This window comes from Acyrthosiphon pisum, chromosome A1 (genome assembly GCF_005508785.2).
Source record: "Acyrthosiphon pisum isolate AL4f chromosome A1, pea_aphid_22Mar2018_4r6ur, whole genome shotgun sequence".
Classification (NCBI taxonomy): domain Eukaryota; kingdom Metazoa; phylum Arthropoda; class Insecta; order Hemiptera; family Aphididae; genus Acyrthosiphon; species Acyrthosiphon pisum.
In genome coordinates, this window is record NC_042494.1 from 121,941 (window position 1) to 136,548 (window position 14,608).

At 31.4% G+C, this 14,608-nt stretch overlaps 1 protein-coding gene across 1 annotated transcript in view; it reads right to left on the reverse strand.

The window, feature by feature from the left end:
• The window catches only part of LOC100166334 (noggin-like), a 108,634-nt gene that overhangs the window by 3,369 nt on the left and 90,657 nt on the right, over window positions 1-14,608 (reverse strand). Inside the window, exon 2 of the mRNA XM_029486464.1 lies at window positions 724-1,010. Within this exon, the coding sequence (XP_029342324.1) occupies window positions 724-1,010 (287 nt within the window). The remainder of the gene's footprint in view (window positions 1-723; window positions 1,011-14,608) is intronic.

Sequence of the window (14,608 nt, forward strand, 5' to 3'; positions counted from 1 at the left end):
TATATTCTATGTTATATGTTGAGTTATAGATTAAAAGCTACCTGTCCAAAACTCGATCTTTATGTACTTAAACAAATAATTTTCATTGGCATATGTCATATTAAAAACGTATGTTGTCATTAATAAGTAAAAAATATAATATTTTTAGAAAAATTTTGAATTTGAAGATTTAAAAATAAAAAAAAAATATTTAAAAAACTATCAACGTTTTTGAAATGAGTGTCAGAGTGTCTTATGTTGGATCAACCGCTGTATGTATATATTATATAATATATTAATATATATAAATATATTGTTCTGCTACCTAAACTCTGTTGTATATACGCTGCAATGATGTATACATAATTTGTGTTACATTAACATGTGTATTATGTAGGTATTATAGAGGAATCGTCGTCGAACATAATATATTTTTCTCGAGTACAGAATAATATCATTTTGTCTTTTATTTTAATTTTAATGACGTGATGTTTGAAAACCATAAGGAGTTACAAGCAACAAAATTAAATAGATATGGTTTTTGACTGATTTTCTTGCACCGGGAGAATAATAATTTACCGAGATTATACGTCTTTGGAATAGATATGGCGTCTACTAAAAACATTATTTACAAATACATCCTTGTTACGGAATATTATATCTATGTTACAATTGTAATTTGACGATTGAAAATTGAAACCCTGCACGATTATGACTATTAAATCCAACAATCATCACTCTCACCTGAAGGGTATTTCGGTGGCGGGCACCAGATTTTCGGGGGCTGTCATGCTCATGCAGTTGGGGTCGAACTTGGCGGCCAGCTTGGCCAACAGCGCCGTGGCGTTTATGTCGGAGGGCCTGGGGTCCAGTGCCGGGTTGGGCATCTCAATGAGATCAATGACTCCAGGGTCGTTGGATGGCACTGGCCGTAAAGGTAGGTGGTCCAGCCGAACGGATGTGCACATGACGGTGTGGCGGTTCGAGCAACACGTCAGCGCGACCAGCACAAACAACCATTTGACAGTCATCTGAAACAATAAAAAAAAAAAAATGAAATTCGTGAGTTTGACATCGCACAGACGAGTGAATAATTGCGATGATCGTTGTGATTATTGGGTCTTATATTATTTTTATTTTATCGTGGGCCACAACAATGAGGGGTGCCAAAATTTTAGTCTGCTGTGTGTAGGCAACTACCGCTTCATTGTATACCTACATAACATTTTATACCTACCTAACCACAAGAACGGTGTACAGAATACTAGCTGGTACACGGGTACGGGGTAAGATTTAAAAAAAAAAACTATTCTACTGTAAAACGATCGTTCTATATTATGTTGTCCATTCGAAAACAAAAATACATTACATTTTTACAATACGCATTGTGGTGTTAGAATTACCATTTTTGTACGACACTTTCGACTCGAGACTTCACCTGCTTGATGTTGTAATTTCACGAAAAAACAAATTATAAAATCCTTTGCGATCGCTAATTAAAATTGTGATATAAACATAATATGTCATTACTTATGACGTTTGTAAGACGTATATCGCGGTATGCTACTCTATTGGAGACGGAATGACAGTTACTGCAGGATTTACACCTAACAACAACGAAAAATTGTTTAATACTTGCCGATAAGATTAACTTCAAAACACCGGTCAACACAAATTTCAGTATATATATAACCTACTGGCTACTACGTTTGTAAGTAGATAACCTGATAACCAACTATCCTCCCGCTATATTTACGCATAATATAATAATTTGTTTTCCATTAAATAACGCATTAAATTGCAGGTAGGTACCTAATAATTAAATTGTGTAGGCGACACATAAAAATATAATCATTTATAGCACCTTGAACATGATAATCTGTTACCAATTATCATTGTACCACTTGGTTTCATAAATACGCAATCTACTTTTCCGTATAAACACAGGTCCAAAAATATATGATTATAATCTGCTACATCGGAGTTCGACATAAAATAGGGATATTCTTAGAATTTAAAAATAAAATCTCGTCTTGGCTACTGCGTTAACAAAATACAGAGTGATTCACCAAAAGCAGGCGCCACTCATTTTTTCCATAAAAATTACATTTAAAGTGAAACCTCAATAAGTCGAAAATCGCGGGAAGTTAAATTTTTTTGACTTGTCGAGATTTTTAACCTACTAAGGTTATGTTCGGTTATATTAGGCAAGGGAACGGCTCATTAAAGTTTTTTACTTATCGAGGTTCCGCTGTATTGAAATTCCAGTTTTTAAAATTTTTAAATATACTTAAGGGACTTTTTTTAAAATAATGATGAATCTAAATGAAAATTTCGAGTGACTATTTTTTAGTAACTATTCAACTCCGTGTACCTACCAATGATATAATTATAAGTTCACAATAAAAGTGTTGTCTATTTTATAATTTATAGTAATAATGTTATATTTTATTTTTGTTAAAGCCATTTTTAAGTCTACCTACAATTAATATATTCTTAGGACATACATTGTAATAACTCAGAAATTACTCGTTCAAATTTTGATTCATAAGTATTTTCAAAAAAATCATCTGCTTAACAATTTTCATAAAAATAAGTTGGTTCTAGTTTGGAAATAATAGTTCGTGGAAATTCCATAAAATATTGTATAAAAGAGTGAGTATTTTAAAATATTGTCCAAGTATATACTTAAAAACCAGAATTTGAAGAAACAGGTTATTGAAGAAAATAATGGGTGTCGACTTACTTGGTAAAAATTTCAAAATTAAAATAGCTAAATCGTGTTTTACGTCAATGTTTAATAGTTTCCGCTTAAGCATTTATCCAAAAAGTTCTGAATATCGAAGAATAACCTCTCAAAAGTATCAAATAAATAAAGTAGGTAATCAAATTTTCACTCTTAGAAAATACTACCGATTATATTAAGTCTTCCCGACAAAATGTTGTCTCAGAAAAGTAAAAATAAAATAAATAAATATCATTGTAAATCGAACTAGTAAACTTCGTCGCTCCGAATCGAATAATGTTAATATGTGTAGCATGTCCATTAGAGGTATTATTTTCAATTATTTTCTAGATATAGTTAAATAAGATAATAATATATGATTTTATTTTTAGAAAATACCTATATTTGGTGCAAAATAAACGAAAATAAGAAAAAAGTTATCAAATTTTATTAATTTGCGTGATAAACATTACAAATAACGCAAAAAATTGAATCTTTCTGAACACCATGAGCGATACATACCAGCGCATAATTATAAGCACTGATATCGGTTTTATTATAATTTGTAATCAATTTGTTCTAAAAATATCAGCGATAAGATTTTCGGAACAACAATAATATGGACATTCATGTAAGTTTACACGAACTGTTGGTGGATAAAACTTAAAAATACAAGACAACGTGTTAATAGAAACGATCGAAAAAAATTGATATCATTTTACTTTGCATTATATTATATATATATACATAGTATCCACATTATACCTATCTAAAAATTATACTATCTACATAAATCATGGTTCCAGAAAAAAAAATTATCTGCAAGCCGATAGGGGCCGATAAGGGGCAACTTACGTTTAAATATAATTATATTTCAGTAGGTACCAGAGAAGCTAAAAAAAACACACTACTAAGATAATTGTCACGCACCTCTGATTAGTTGATTTCAAAATATGTATTATTTTCGTCTAATATTTAATTTTAAAGCCGAAATCCTCCAATCTCAAATAAATGAATATTGTAGGTACTGTACTTGAGCCTTGCTAAATATAGACGTTTACAATAATAAATAAATACATAAAGGTAGTTATTAAAATTGATCGATTAAAATTTCATAATTTGTTTGAAGGCCGCCATCCCCCATCCGGGCATGGCAGATACCTACGGGAACAGATGCCCACTTGAAAATTCTGCCAAACACAAAAACGTGTTCCTCCTACCGTCCCAAAAACCCTACAGTACCATTCCACAGCTAATAGCCACAGTTGATACTCGATGGGCTTAAGACCAATAAAAAAAAAAAAATGTGTTTGAGTACATAATAAATATAACATGTGATTAATATTATGTATATCCATCATTAAGGACTATAATATACCCGAGTGTACCCAATATGTTTATAATTATTGTAGAAACTACGCTTAATGATGATATATATGCCACATATCTATATATGTTATATTGTTAATATTAAATTTTCGTTAGGTAATATCGATTCACTCTTTGGAGCGTTATTGCAATAAATAAATATGGCCCTTGAGTAGGTATACGGGAGAATTCCAAATCTCAGAATTCGAATAAAGGAAATTTTTTTTTTGGGTGGGGGGGAGGTGAAAAACTGAGAACACTTGTGTTGACTACTGCAGTGAGTTACTTAGTATATATTATTATATAAATCTACTCTTTGAAACCAATATTGGACGCAACAGCTCGCGTTCTTAACACACGAAGATTTTACGTCGTTTGCGGACACGTTTCGTACATTATATTTACGTACCTAACTCCTCACATAACACACACGCATACATTCACATTTATATATATATATATATAATATACTTAGGTATTGGGTATATCCTAGGCGTATTTATCCGAAACGGGTCCGTCCGGACAGACGGGTGCTCGCGCGTACTGGGTCATATAATAATATTATTTGTGGAGTTTAGCCGCCGTCGAGCGCGTCTTTTTTATTATTATTATTATTATTATTATTATTACTATTTTCTAAATCGCCGGTAATTTATTTCGAGTCACGTCGAAAAATAAAATTAAAACAGAAAAAAATAGGAGAAAAAAACCCGAAGAAAGAGAAGAAGAAACCGGCCGACTGAATTCTTTGCCGGCACATTAACACCTCGGCTCGACGATCCGTTAACGATAATTCGTTCCGTTGGACCGAGTCCCCACGCCGCCGGAGCCCGCGTGTCCCGTCCGGTTTGTATTTTTGTTTTTTTATATTTTCCGTTTCGGATTCAACGCGTCAATCAACCGAAATCGTGTCCGAAAATCTCGGAGCCGACAAAAGGACTGCACGGCGTCCGTACACACACCACGCCGTTTGGCCTCGGCCCCACGCCGACGACGACGACTACGACGACCACCGCCACGCAGCCTCCGCCAACACCGCCGCCGTAATAATACGATATTATATTATTATTATTATTATTATTACACGTTGTACTCGACGGCGACGACCACTACCGCGGTATAGTGTTGCGCTGGTAAACACCGTTCCAGTCGCCTTCGGAGGCGTCATTTTCCCTCCTCCTCGTTCTCCTCCACCACCTGCTGCTAACCACCGACCGTGCGGTGGTTTTTTTTTTATTTGTGACTATAATATAATATATCCGATTCCGTCCTACGGCGGAAACACGACACCCCACAGTATATAACACTTATCAGAAATCGGATTTCGGTCCCAAATTTTTGATAAAAACGATGCTATAATATATTATAAACTATAATGATTGCAGTATCCGACTTTGATCTCCACTCGTCCCGTCGCATTCAAATCCGCGATTTTGTATACTTGGTGCCATAATATTTTAAACGTGACGACGTCTTACTATTAAATACTAATGATTTTTAGCGGAGCGAAGAATGTAATGATTTTAAAATGATGTGTGTTTTTTATTTGTTTATGCCTCCATAGACAATTTTTAGAATAAATTATCCAATCATCAACTACGAAGAAGATTTTTGGTGTAGCAAATCGGATCTATAACTGGCACTTTAGTGATTTTTCGCGGGAATTTACACGCACGAAATCCGGCCACCGACGCGCGTACAGAATACATAAATAATAATTGTTTCAACAAAACGGGCGACGACGCAATAATGCGCGATTTCGACGCACACGCCGCGCCGATGCAGGTTCAACTGGCGCCTATATTATAATGATATGTATCAAATAATAAAAATAATTGTTTTTAAATAATGCAACAATCGTATAGTGTACACCAATATACCTATAGTAATATTATTATTATATGTCATTCGGAAAATCATGACGCATTGGATAGCAACATGACAGCGCACGCGTTCGGATATTCGTACGCATGTCCTATCTGCGCGACACGTGTTTTTAGGGCCTCGAAACGTACACAAACGCATATAGAGATAGGTAGGCAATAATAATAATTAATTAGAATATTACGTCCGCGGTGTAACGTTATTGTTTATTCGAATGCGGCACGTCGCGTTTCCTCGATTGAATCGCTGCTGTAAATCATTTTTAAAAGCACGCCGTGTCGTGTAATATATTATTACCTACCTACCTATGATTCATAATAACGCTCGGCCGACTGCAGCACATACTTCACACGTAACAGAGACGTTAGGTCTATTGAGAAATAATTACTGAACGAAACGTGGCATGGACGACGACAATGGAACGAGCGGGATAGACAAAAACACACACACACAAGTCGAATTCAAACGGTTTATTCACTTTTTTCCCGATCATCATCATATTATTATTATTAAAAAAAATAATAATAATACGCACACCTTTTATGTATCGCATTTTTATGGCCGAATTTCATCTGTTCTATTCATTAGCTCCGCGTCGATCATTATATTAATATCATATTTTTTCTTTACAGCAGTCGTTCAATATTAAGCAGTCGGTAATATCATCATTATTTCTCCTTTCTCTCGGTGTTCCGGAACAACGGTAGCGATTCGATGACGACGACGACAATAATAATATTAATGCATAATATTATTTATTAGAACGCGTTTGATTTGTTAACCTTTTGGCGGCGCACACTCATCCGTCGAAAACCGTCGATCGTATATCGAACGCCACCACAATAGTAATTATTGCACATAATATATTATACGCATAATATTATAATACCTATTTTATTATTATATTATTGTGAATATTGTAATTGATTCCAAAACGTGCAACGATAATAATATAATAATATGTACGTGAGTAGTCCGAAAATCGGTGGAATTATTAATCTATAAATACTATAAATTATAATAATATTATATCATGTACCATTTTAATAGCGATCATAAAAAAACATCGTTTGTGCATATGTATTATAATAAGCGCATGTTCTCGACATTCATTACCGATCGTAAACATTTTTAGGTGTTGACTAAAGTGTTGTAAATATACGTGCATAGGTGTGTAAATGTGCGATTTAATTTATAGAGAAATCACATATAGATCTGCGACGGCGACCGGCGGCGCGACGTAGGTTTCTTCGCTCGTAATAAAAAACAATAATAATATTAAATATACGATATAATATAATATACGCCATTAAAATATCCACAGACATAAATAGGACGTAATAGGATTCAGCAGAAATATTTTCACGGACAATATTCTGGTGAGCAGATATCATCATAATATTATAACTATTATAATAAATTCAGTTATAATGATGATATAATAATATTATATACTGTTCGTTTTACGCGTTTAAAAGACAATTTCGTATATTATATTATACAGAAAGGGCCCAGGTGGCCAAAAAACTAGTTGATCTTGGACGATTTCAAAGATACAATCTGCCATTATTCACTTTGGTGTGACGTATATATAGGTAGATATTAGAGATATGATCGAAAAATATGATTTCACAATTCTTAACGTATCGTCAGTGCTATCGTTGGAAATCGAATAAGTCTTAATTAAATTTGTACCTTAAAGATTCGCGTGTGAGAGACCGCGGATGAAACGCCGAATCAATATTTCTGTTTGATTCAGAGTAGCTAAAACCTACGTTAAATTTATTTGTTACAACGGATAATAATACGATTTCGGTTTGTCCAACGCAATAATATATTATTCAAACATATATTACTATTATAGAGTATAGGCGATCCCTACATAAGCCTCAAAGTGCAATTTTTTTCTCTACTGGCCGTGGTCCAGAGCTGCGGATTTGTTGGCCACGTCTTAGTGCACGTTTTATTGTTGTAGACGTATACATAAAACCACCGGGTACTATAATAGACATTCCAAGAAAAAATTATAGATTACAAAACATGAAATTTGTATACTAAACGAACTCAATATAATCTGTCCTCGTGGACGAACGATTTTTTTTTTTTTATAAAATATTGTAATAAACATTTTAGCGATACTCTTTTCACTTATTATTTATAACGCAGTTTACATACCTAGATACGATAAACTTATATATTTTACTCCTAAGTATAACATCGAATTCCTGTTGGTTATGTAAAAAGCTATACAGTTGCGAATTATTTTTTTCTCTACTACGTCGATTTTATTGTTGATCTATTAAAAAAATGTTTGCATTTAAATATAAACACAGCAAAACTCAAAATAAATGTAACAATATAATATAAAAATTTAGTTTTTTTTATCGACGAGTAGCCGCTTCGCTCAGAATCTAAAATAATAGCTATTGTTTTAGATTCTGAGCGAAGCGATGAATGTATTTATATCTGCACTTAATATCGATGGTTTCGAAGTTTGCCGGAACAACTTAACACACTGCGTATACATCTCGGTATAGAATTACTCTGATTTCGATACGAATAAGTTGGCTGAGAAGTAATGATGTCGAGTAAGCTAATATCGAAAAATCTATTTTACTTTGATGTATCTCCAAGTGGTATATAATTTATTTACCGATGATTTTAACAACTACGTATAATTATGTAACAATATAGATGTAATTGGATCTTGAGCCAACAAAACACAATATAAATCAAATTATTCATAAACAAAACCACCTACAAGAAATACTTCAATAACACAGAAAAAGCAACAGTATATATAATAATATATATATATATATATAATAATAATATTTTATACAGTATGGAATATATTCTACACAGGTGCCTCCGAGTCAGAAAGAGGAGTAGAAATCTCTGCAATTATCTATGAAAACATTATAACCAAACATCTAAATCTACCAGGAAATGGTTTCATTTACACAGTTGCGAAATCCACAGTAATTTTCAAAACATTAAAACACATAAATTACCAAGGAAATAAACACAAACCTAACATTATCCTCAAAAATTCACTGGTGAGCTTAGAAAAAAAGGTATATGACAAACATTTTATAGAGACATTGCAAACTCAAAAAAAAATAAAATAATGATAAGATCCGCCAACGAAACCTGAGAATAGTTACTCTTACTGGCAGAATATCGTAATAATTTCCGTGGAACTATACAGGATATTTGTGAAATTCCTAAAGGAACACCTTGCAGAATGCGGCACTGCTGGGACTGGATTAAAAAAAAAACACCGGGACATTTCAATATTATTTAGTAATTGCACTACGTAATTTAAAAAAATAATAATAACAAGTAAATTGTAAGAAGCTAACGGCCAGTGAATCTGAAATTGTATTTTAGATTAATAATAAAAAAAGGTGGGTAAGTGGATGTCGCTCTGCTGTACAGTAGGTTACAAGTGGGTCACTGTATAATGGATAGTATTAAATTTGAATTCAATGATATAATATCACTGTATAAGAAAAACGATTCTGAGCGGAGACGGTTTGTCAGTATAGGTATTAGACATACATATTTAGGTATACTTATCCATAGTATTATTAATAATTTTCAAATTAATCATATCATAATATCTATTAGGTACTTATAACGCGTTATACATCAACAACAAACCGTGATACTATCATAGATATATAATAGTATACTTTAGAAGTTTCAAGTATACACAAGAATAATATTATACAATCACAACAAAATAACTAAAATAGTTATTCTAGGTTTTTAATATGTAATTTCGTCCAAATTTGTACTTAAAATGACTATAAAAATAAACTGTGTAAATGTATTTTTTAGATTTTTTGGTAACAGAATTAATTACTTACGTGGAATCTTGTTTTAAATTTTCAATTCTTAGATACAAAAGTTGAACATTTTATAAATTTTTAACTACAAAATAATTATTCAAATTAAAATTTGAGAAATTTTGTCAAAATTCGATCTTTAAATGCTTATAAAAAAAAATTGCGCCTATGTATTTTTAATATTTTTCATTGATATGTAAAAATATATCAGGAGCTTTGTATTAAATTTATACACTTTTTGGCCCAACAGATAAAACTTTATTGATATTTATAGAAAAAAAAAACTAAAAAAATTGAAAACTTACAATGTCCGTAAACAGCTCAAAAAGAGTCAAATTATTTTAAAAATTTTATCGTATATATAAAATGCTAAAAAATAAATAAAAGAAAATAAAAATGTCCGTAAAGAGCTCAAAATACATCAAAATATTTTGAAAATGTTATGGTGTATAGAAGATGCTAAGATAAACATTCAGTCAAAATTTCATGTATCTACGGTAATTTTTTTTAAAGTTACACCAAAAACCAAATTCAATTTTGTGAAAAATCGATTTTGCGTAAAAATTCCCGTTTTTCCTTAATTTTTCTTTTGTTTTTCCCGGCGCTTTTGAAAACCACTGGGAAATTTAAATTTTGACCTCCCCAATGCACCAACGATATTCACTTTCTGATCGAACAAGATACTGAAGTTGAAAATCGTAGCATTATTTCGACTACTTATCGTGTACACAGACACAAAAAAAATAAAAAATAAATAAAAAAACACACATCATTGTAAAATCAATACATTCATCGTTCCACTCAGAATCTAAAATGTTCTATAATATAGTATTCCTCCCTTATCACTCTTATCTGCAGTTAAGTAAATATATTACCTAATGTTTATTCCCAAACTATGTTTATAAAAAAACAATGCATTTAAAAACAAGATCGATATTTCACGAATTTCACTGACTTGCTATATATTTTAGTCTTTAAACACCAATAATTCTTGTAATAATTACATCGCTACATAAGTATTTTTTTGCTAATCAACAACCCAATTTTCTCCAGCTTACGGTATGACCTTCAACTTTTCAATCTATAATTGTTTTTTGTAATTTCGTATTTATATAATAATAGTATGTAAAACGTTAAGTTATTAGGACTCACTCTTCTTTCACGGAGCCACGGAGGCACTATTCATTTTTTATTCCTGACATCGCGTTTAACACAAAAGTTTTTTAATATAATTGTAGCGATCACCAGTTTAGTATTATATACATATAGTATATTCATGTTAGATACGTTCTCATTGAAAGTTTATTAAATATTTATTTAGACATAATAATATATGCGGGACTTTAGAAGTTAGGACTTCACAACTGGTTGCGTAGATTTTTGGGTGGAGGGAGAGATCTTAAACTGTGAAAAAAAGCCATAAATATATAAATAATATAGGTGGGCTCTTTTGAGGTACAAATGTCCAATAGAAACTCTGCGTACAAGAATGTAAATTATTAATAATTATTGATAGTCAAGACGTTTATCGCGATTTTCAAATTTTAATGAGTAGAATTTCTAACCTGCCATTATAAGATGTATAATATGTAATTGACCAACGTCAAAATTAAAATATTATATATTTTGACATCAATCACATCCTACTTATAATACCTATTATTATAAGCTTTGTAATAGTTGTATATATAGCAGTGTGTACTGTTATTTATTATAATTTATTATGATATATAGCTACTGCAGCTGCAGTGCATCGCTATTATCACACGTTAGCGATTCAATATCAAAACGGCATAGTATTATATTATTATATTTTATGACGACGGCAAGCCACATTATATTATTATATTCAACTATGGATTAATGACAGTCGTGCATTGTGCATTGCATTATAAATTCACACGACTACGCGACATTATACAATAACCATTCATCGTTAAATGCGAGTATACGTGTTATTATAATAATTATTTAAACGCCTATATAAACCGTCTGACGGAGGCCAGCGCGGGCGACGGACTTTTCCGCACAACGATTTGATGTATTATTGCGATACGGTTTCGCGGCGGGCAGAGGTCCAAAAATAATTTTTTTTTTAATTTTCCACTCCCGTGACCACAAGCGCTCAACACAACATATTAATATAATGCGTGGACCTTACTATACAGATATATACATTTAATGTACGACTAAATAGCCGACTACCAGTTATAGCAATGTATAATATTTTAAATCCCGGAAAATAGCCGAATTTTCTTATCCAAGTGGTCTGTTGCGGTTTATAATTACATCATCAATAAGAACCGAGAATGGCATAACCTATAGATACATAAAATTCAATTTATTTATTTATTTTGGTCATGGTCTGAGTGTCAATACACGGCTTTAATACACGAAAGCGACTTGGCTGTCTATATTATTATAGTTGTGTTATATATTTATGGCACAGAATATTGCTATATCTGTTGCCTCTTGGATTTTGTGTGCTAGGGTCACGGTTTTGTTGAAGTTTGAATAATTTGTCGAGACTCAAGACGGACGTTGTAATTTATTATTGTACACACCGTCGTAAAAAAAAATATTACACAGTCGACTATACATATAGTTGACTCGAAGTTCGAGGAGTAAAACATTCGAGTTATTGAACAATATTGATGTCAACAAAATAGGTATCTACCCTCCGATTTTCGATAAGGCATGTACTACAATTATTTACAGTAGAGTGAATGAGTGATAGAGGAAAAATCCGATTTCGTGAGACATAATATTATTACTCAATGCGTGCAGATAACAGTCGACTCTAATGATATTGTAATATTGTTTACATATATTAACATTATAATAATATATTATATTATTTCGCATTTTACGGATTGATGTACTACCTATTATTGAGAATTATGACATAACCGTAGGTATACCTACTACAGCATAAATACATTATAAAATATTTAAATATATCAAACAGCTGAAGTGCAATAAATTATATTTGAAGTACTCATTATTCCGTGTAGATATACTTAGGTTAGGCAATGCTATATTGCCTCAAATAAAATTACGTAACTCGGAACAGAATATTATGTGTAAATAAATTTGTTATATTATTATGATGGGCAATTTAATAAAATATAATGCGTTCTTAATATTCTTTAAGTTTATACGGTTTAGTGGATGGTGTGACTACATCACGGGGGGTGGGTACCCAGCAAAATGTAAGTCTATACTTACTATTCACCATATGCAGACTCATAACAATTAATTACTTGGTTGAAACCCCGATTTGTTTACATCGAAATACACGAGTGAAATTTCTGTTTTGAATAATATATGAAATTAAAAATGGATGCGCCATCTCACTAGAAAATCATTAAAAATTGATAAAGATCAAAATAAATTACTTAAAAAAAAAAATGTCGATTGTGAATGATATCGTGACGTCTTTGGATCGTGTAAATGAAAGTATATTTCCAAAAACGTAAACATTTTTTTGCCGTAAAAACAATCACCCAGTATCATATTATACTAGGTATCAGATAAATACTTTGTGTTCGACAGTTTAAGACTGTAATAGTCACCTGTTGCTGTGTCCGAGATATGGCATAGCTGTGGCATGCGACTGTATTGCACGTACCTATAGGCGTCAACATTCATCGCGCAAAGACTGAAAATACTTACTGAACGAAATCGATCATTCTCGCCGAGATTTCTCTCGTTTGTTTGTAAATCGTTTACACGTAATATTGTGACAATATTATCTGGATAATACGTGTACCATATAATAGTTATTATTATTTTACATTATGTACAGATTATAATTAACGATTATCGAGTGCAAGCACCGCGATAATATTATAAAGTGTCTTTATTATTTGTGAAGTTAATAACTATTGAAACACAAGTATAGTTGTACCACCTACCTGTATATTATTATATTATTATGTTTATTATAGTTACGGCATTACGTTCTACCAGGCATGGATAATATTATAGTATTCCGAATAAATACCTACTTTTTAAATATTTGTTTTTCGAAAGCACCTATTCCAAATAGGTAGATATACTATTTTATACTAACCTATAACTCAACGTGAAAACAAATCAAGAACCTATTTGACACGTTGAGTTAATATATTTGTATATTTAGAGAGTTTTTTTTACTGAATAGGTAATAATAAATAATAATACATAATTATTCACTAATTAATGAGGTACATATCAGGTAACTGAGGTTTAGAGGTGTCATACTGAAACAAACTAAACAATTATAAGAAACAAGTAAATTTGAACCTCCAAATATTTTTATTTTTCAGTTAATGGATTTGTGTTTGGTATTTCGGTACACATTTTTTATTGAGTATATATTTGGAACTAAAATAATAACTTTAATTATAAAGACATTTTGATCATATATGATAAAATAATATACAGAAACAAAAAAATATTATATGTATTTCTAATTAATGTATTTTAAATGCCAGGATAGTGTTTGAAAATTTTCGATACGATTTTTAATACGATTTTCAAAGAGAATTCCAATATGAAAATACGAAATATTTATTTTAAAGTATTTGAATTTTTATTTGTTCCAAAGTATTTATCATACTTCTAAAAGTATTTTTCTTATCACTCATGTCTAATAATAACACTCACACAACGAAAGGTACATAATAATATAATTATAAATTAAAATATTACTCATGGTGATTCACGAAGGAGATTATTCCATTTTACCCTTAATGCGAACAGTTTAATATTTGATTACCATGATACTTAAATCACCATAGCCACTAATTTCTTC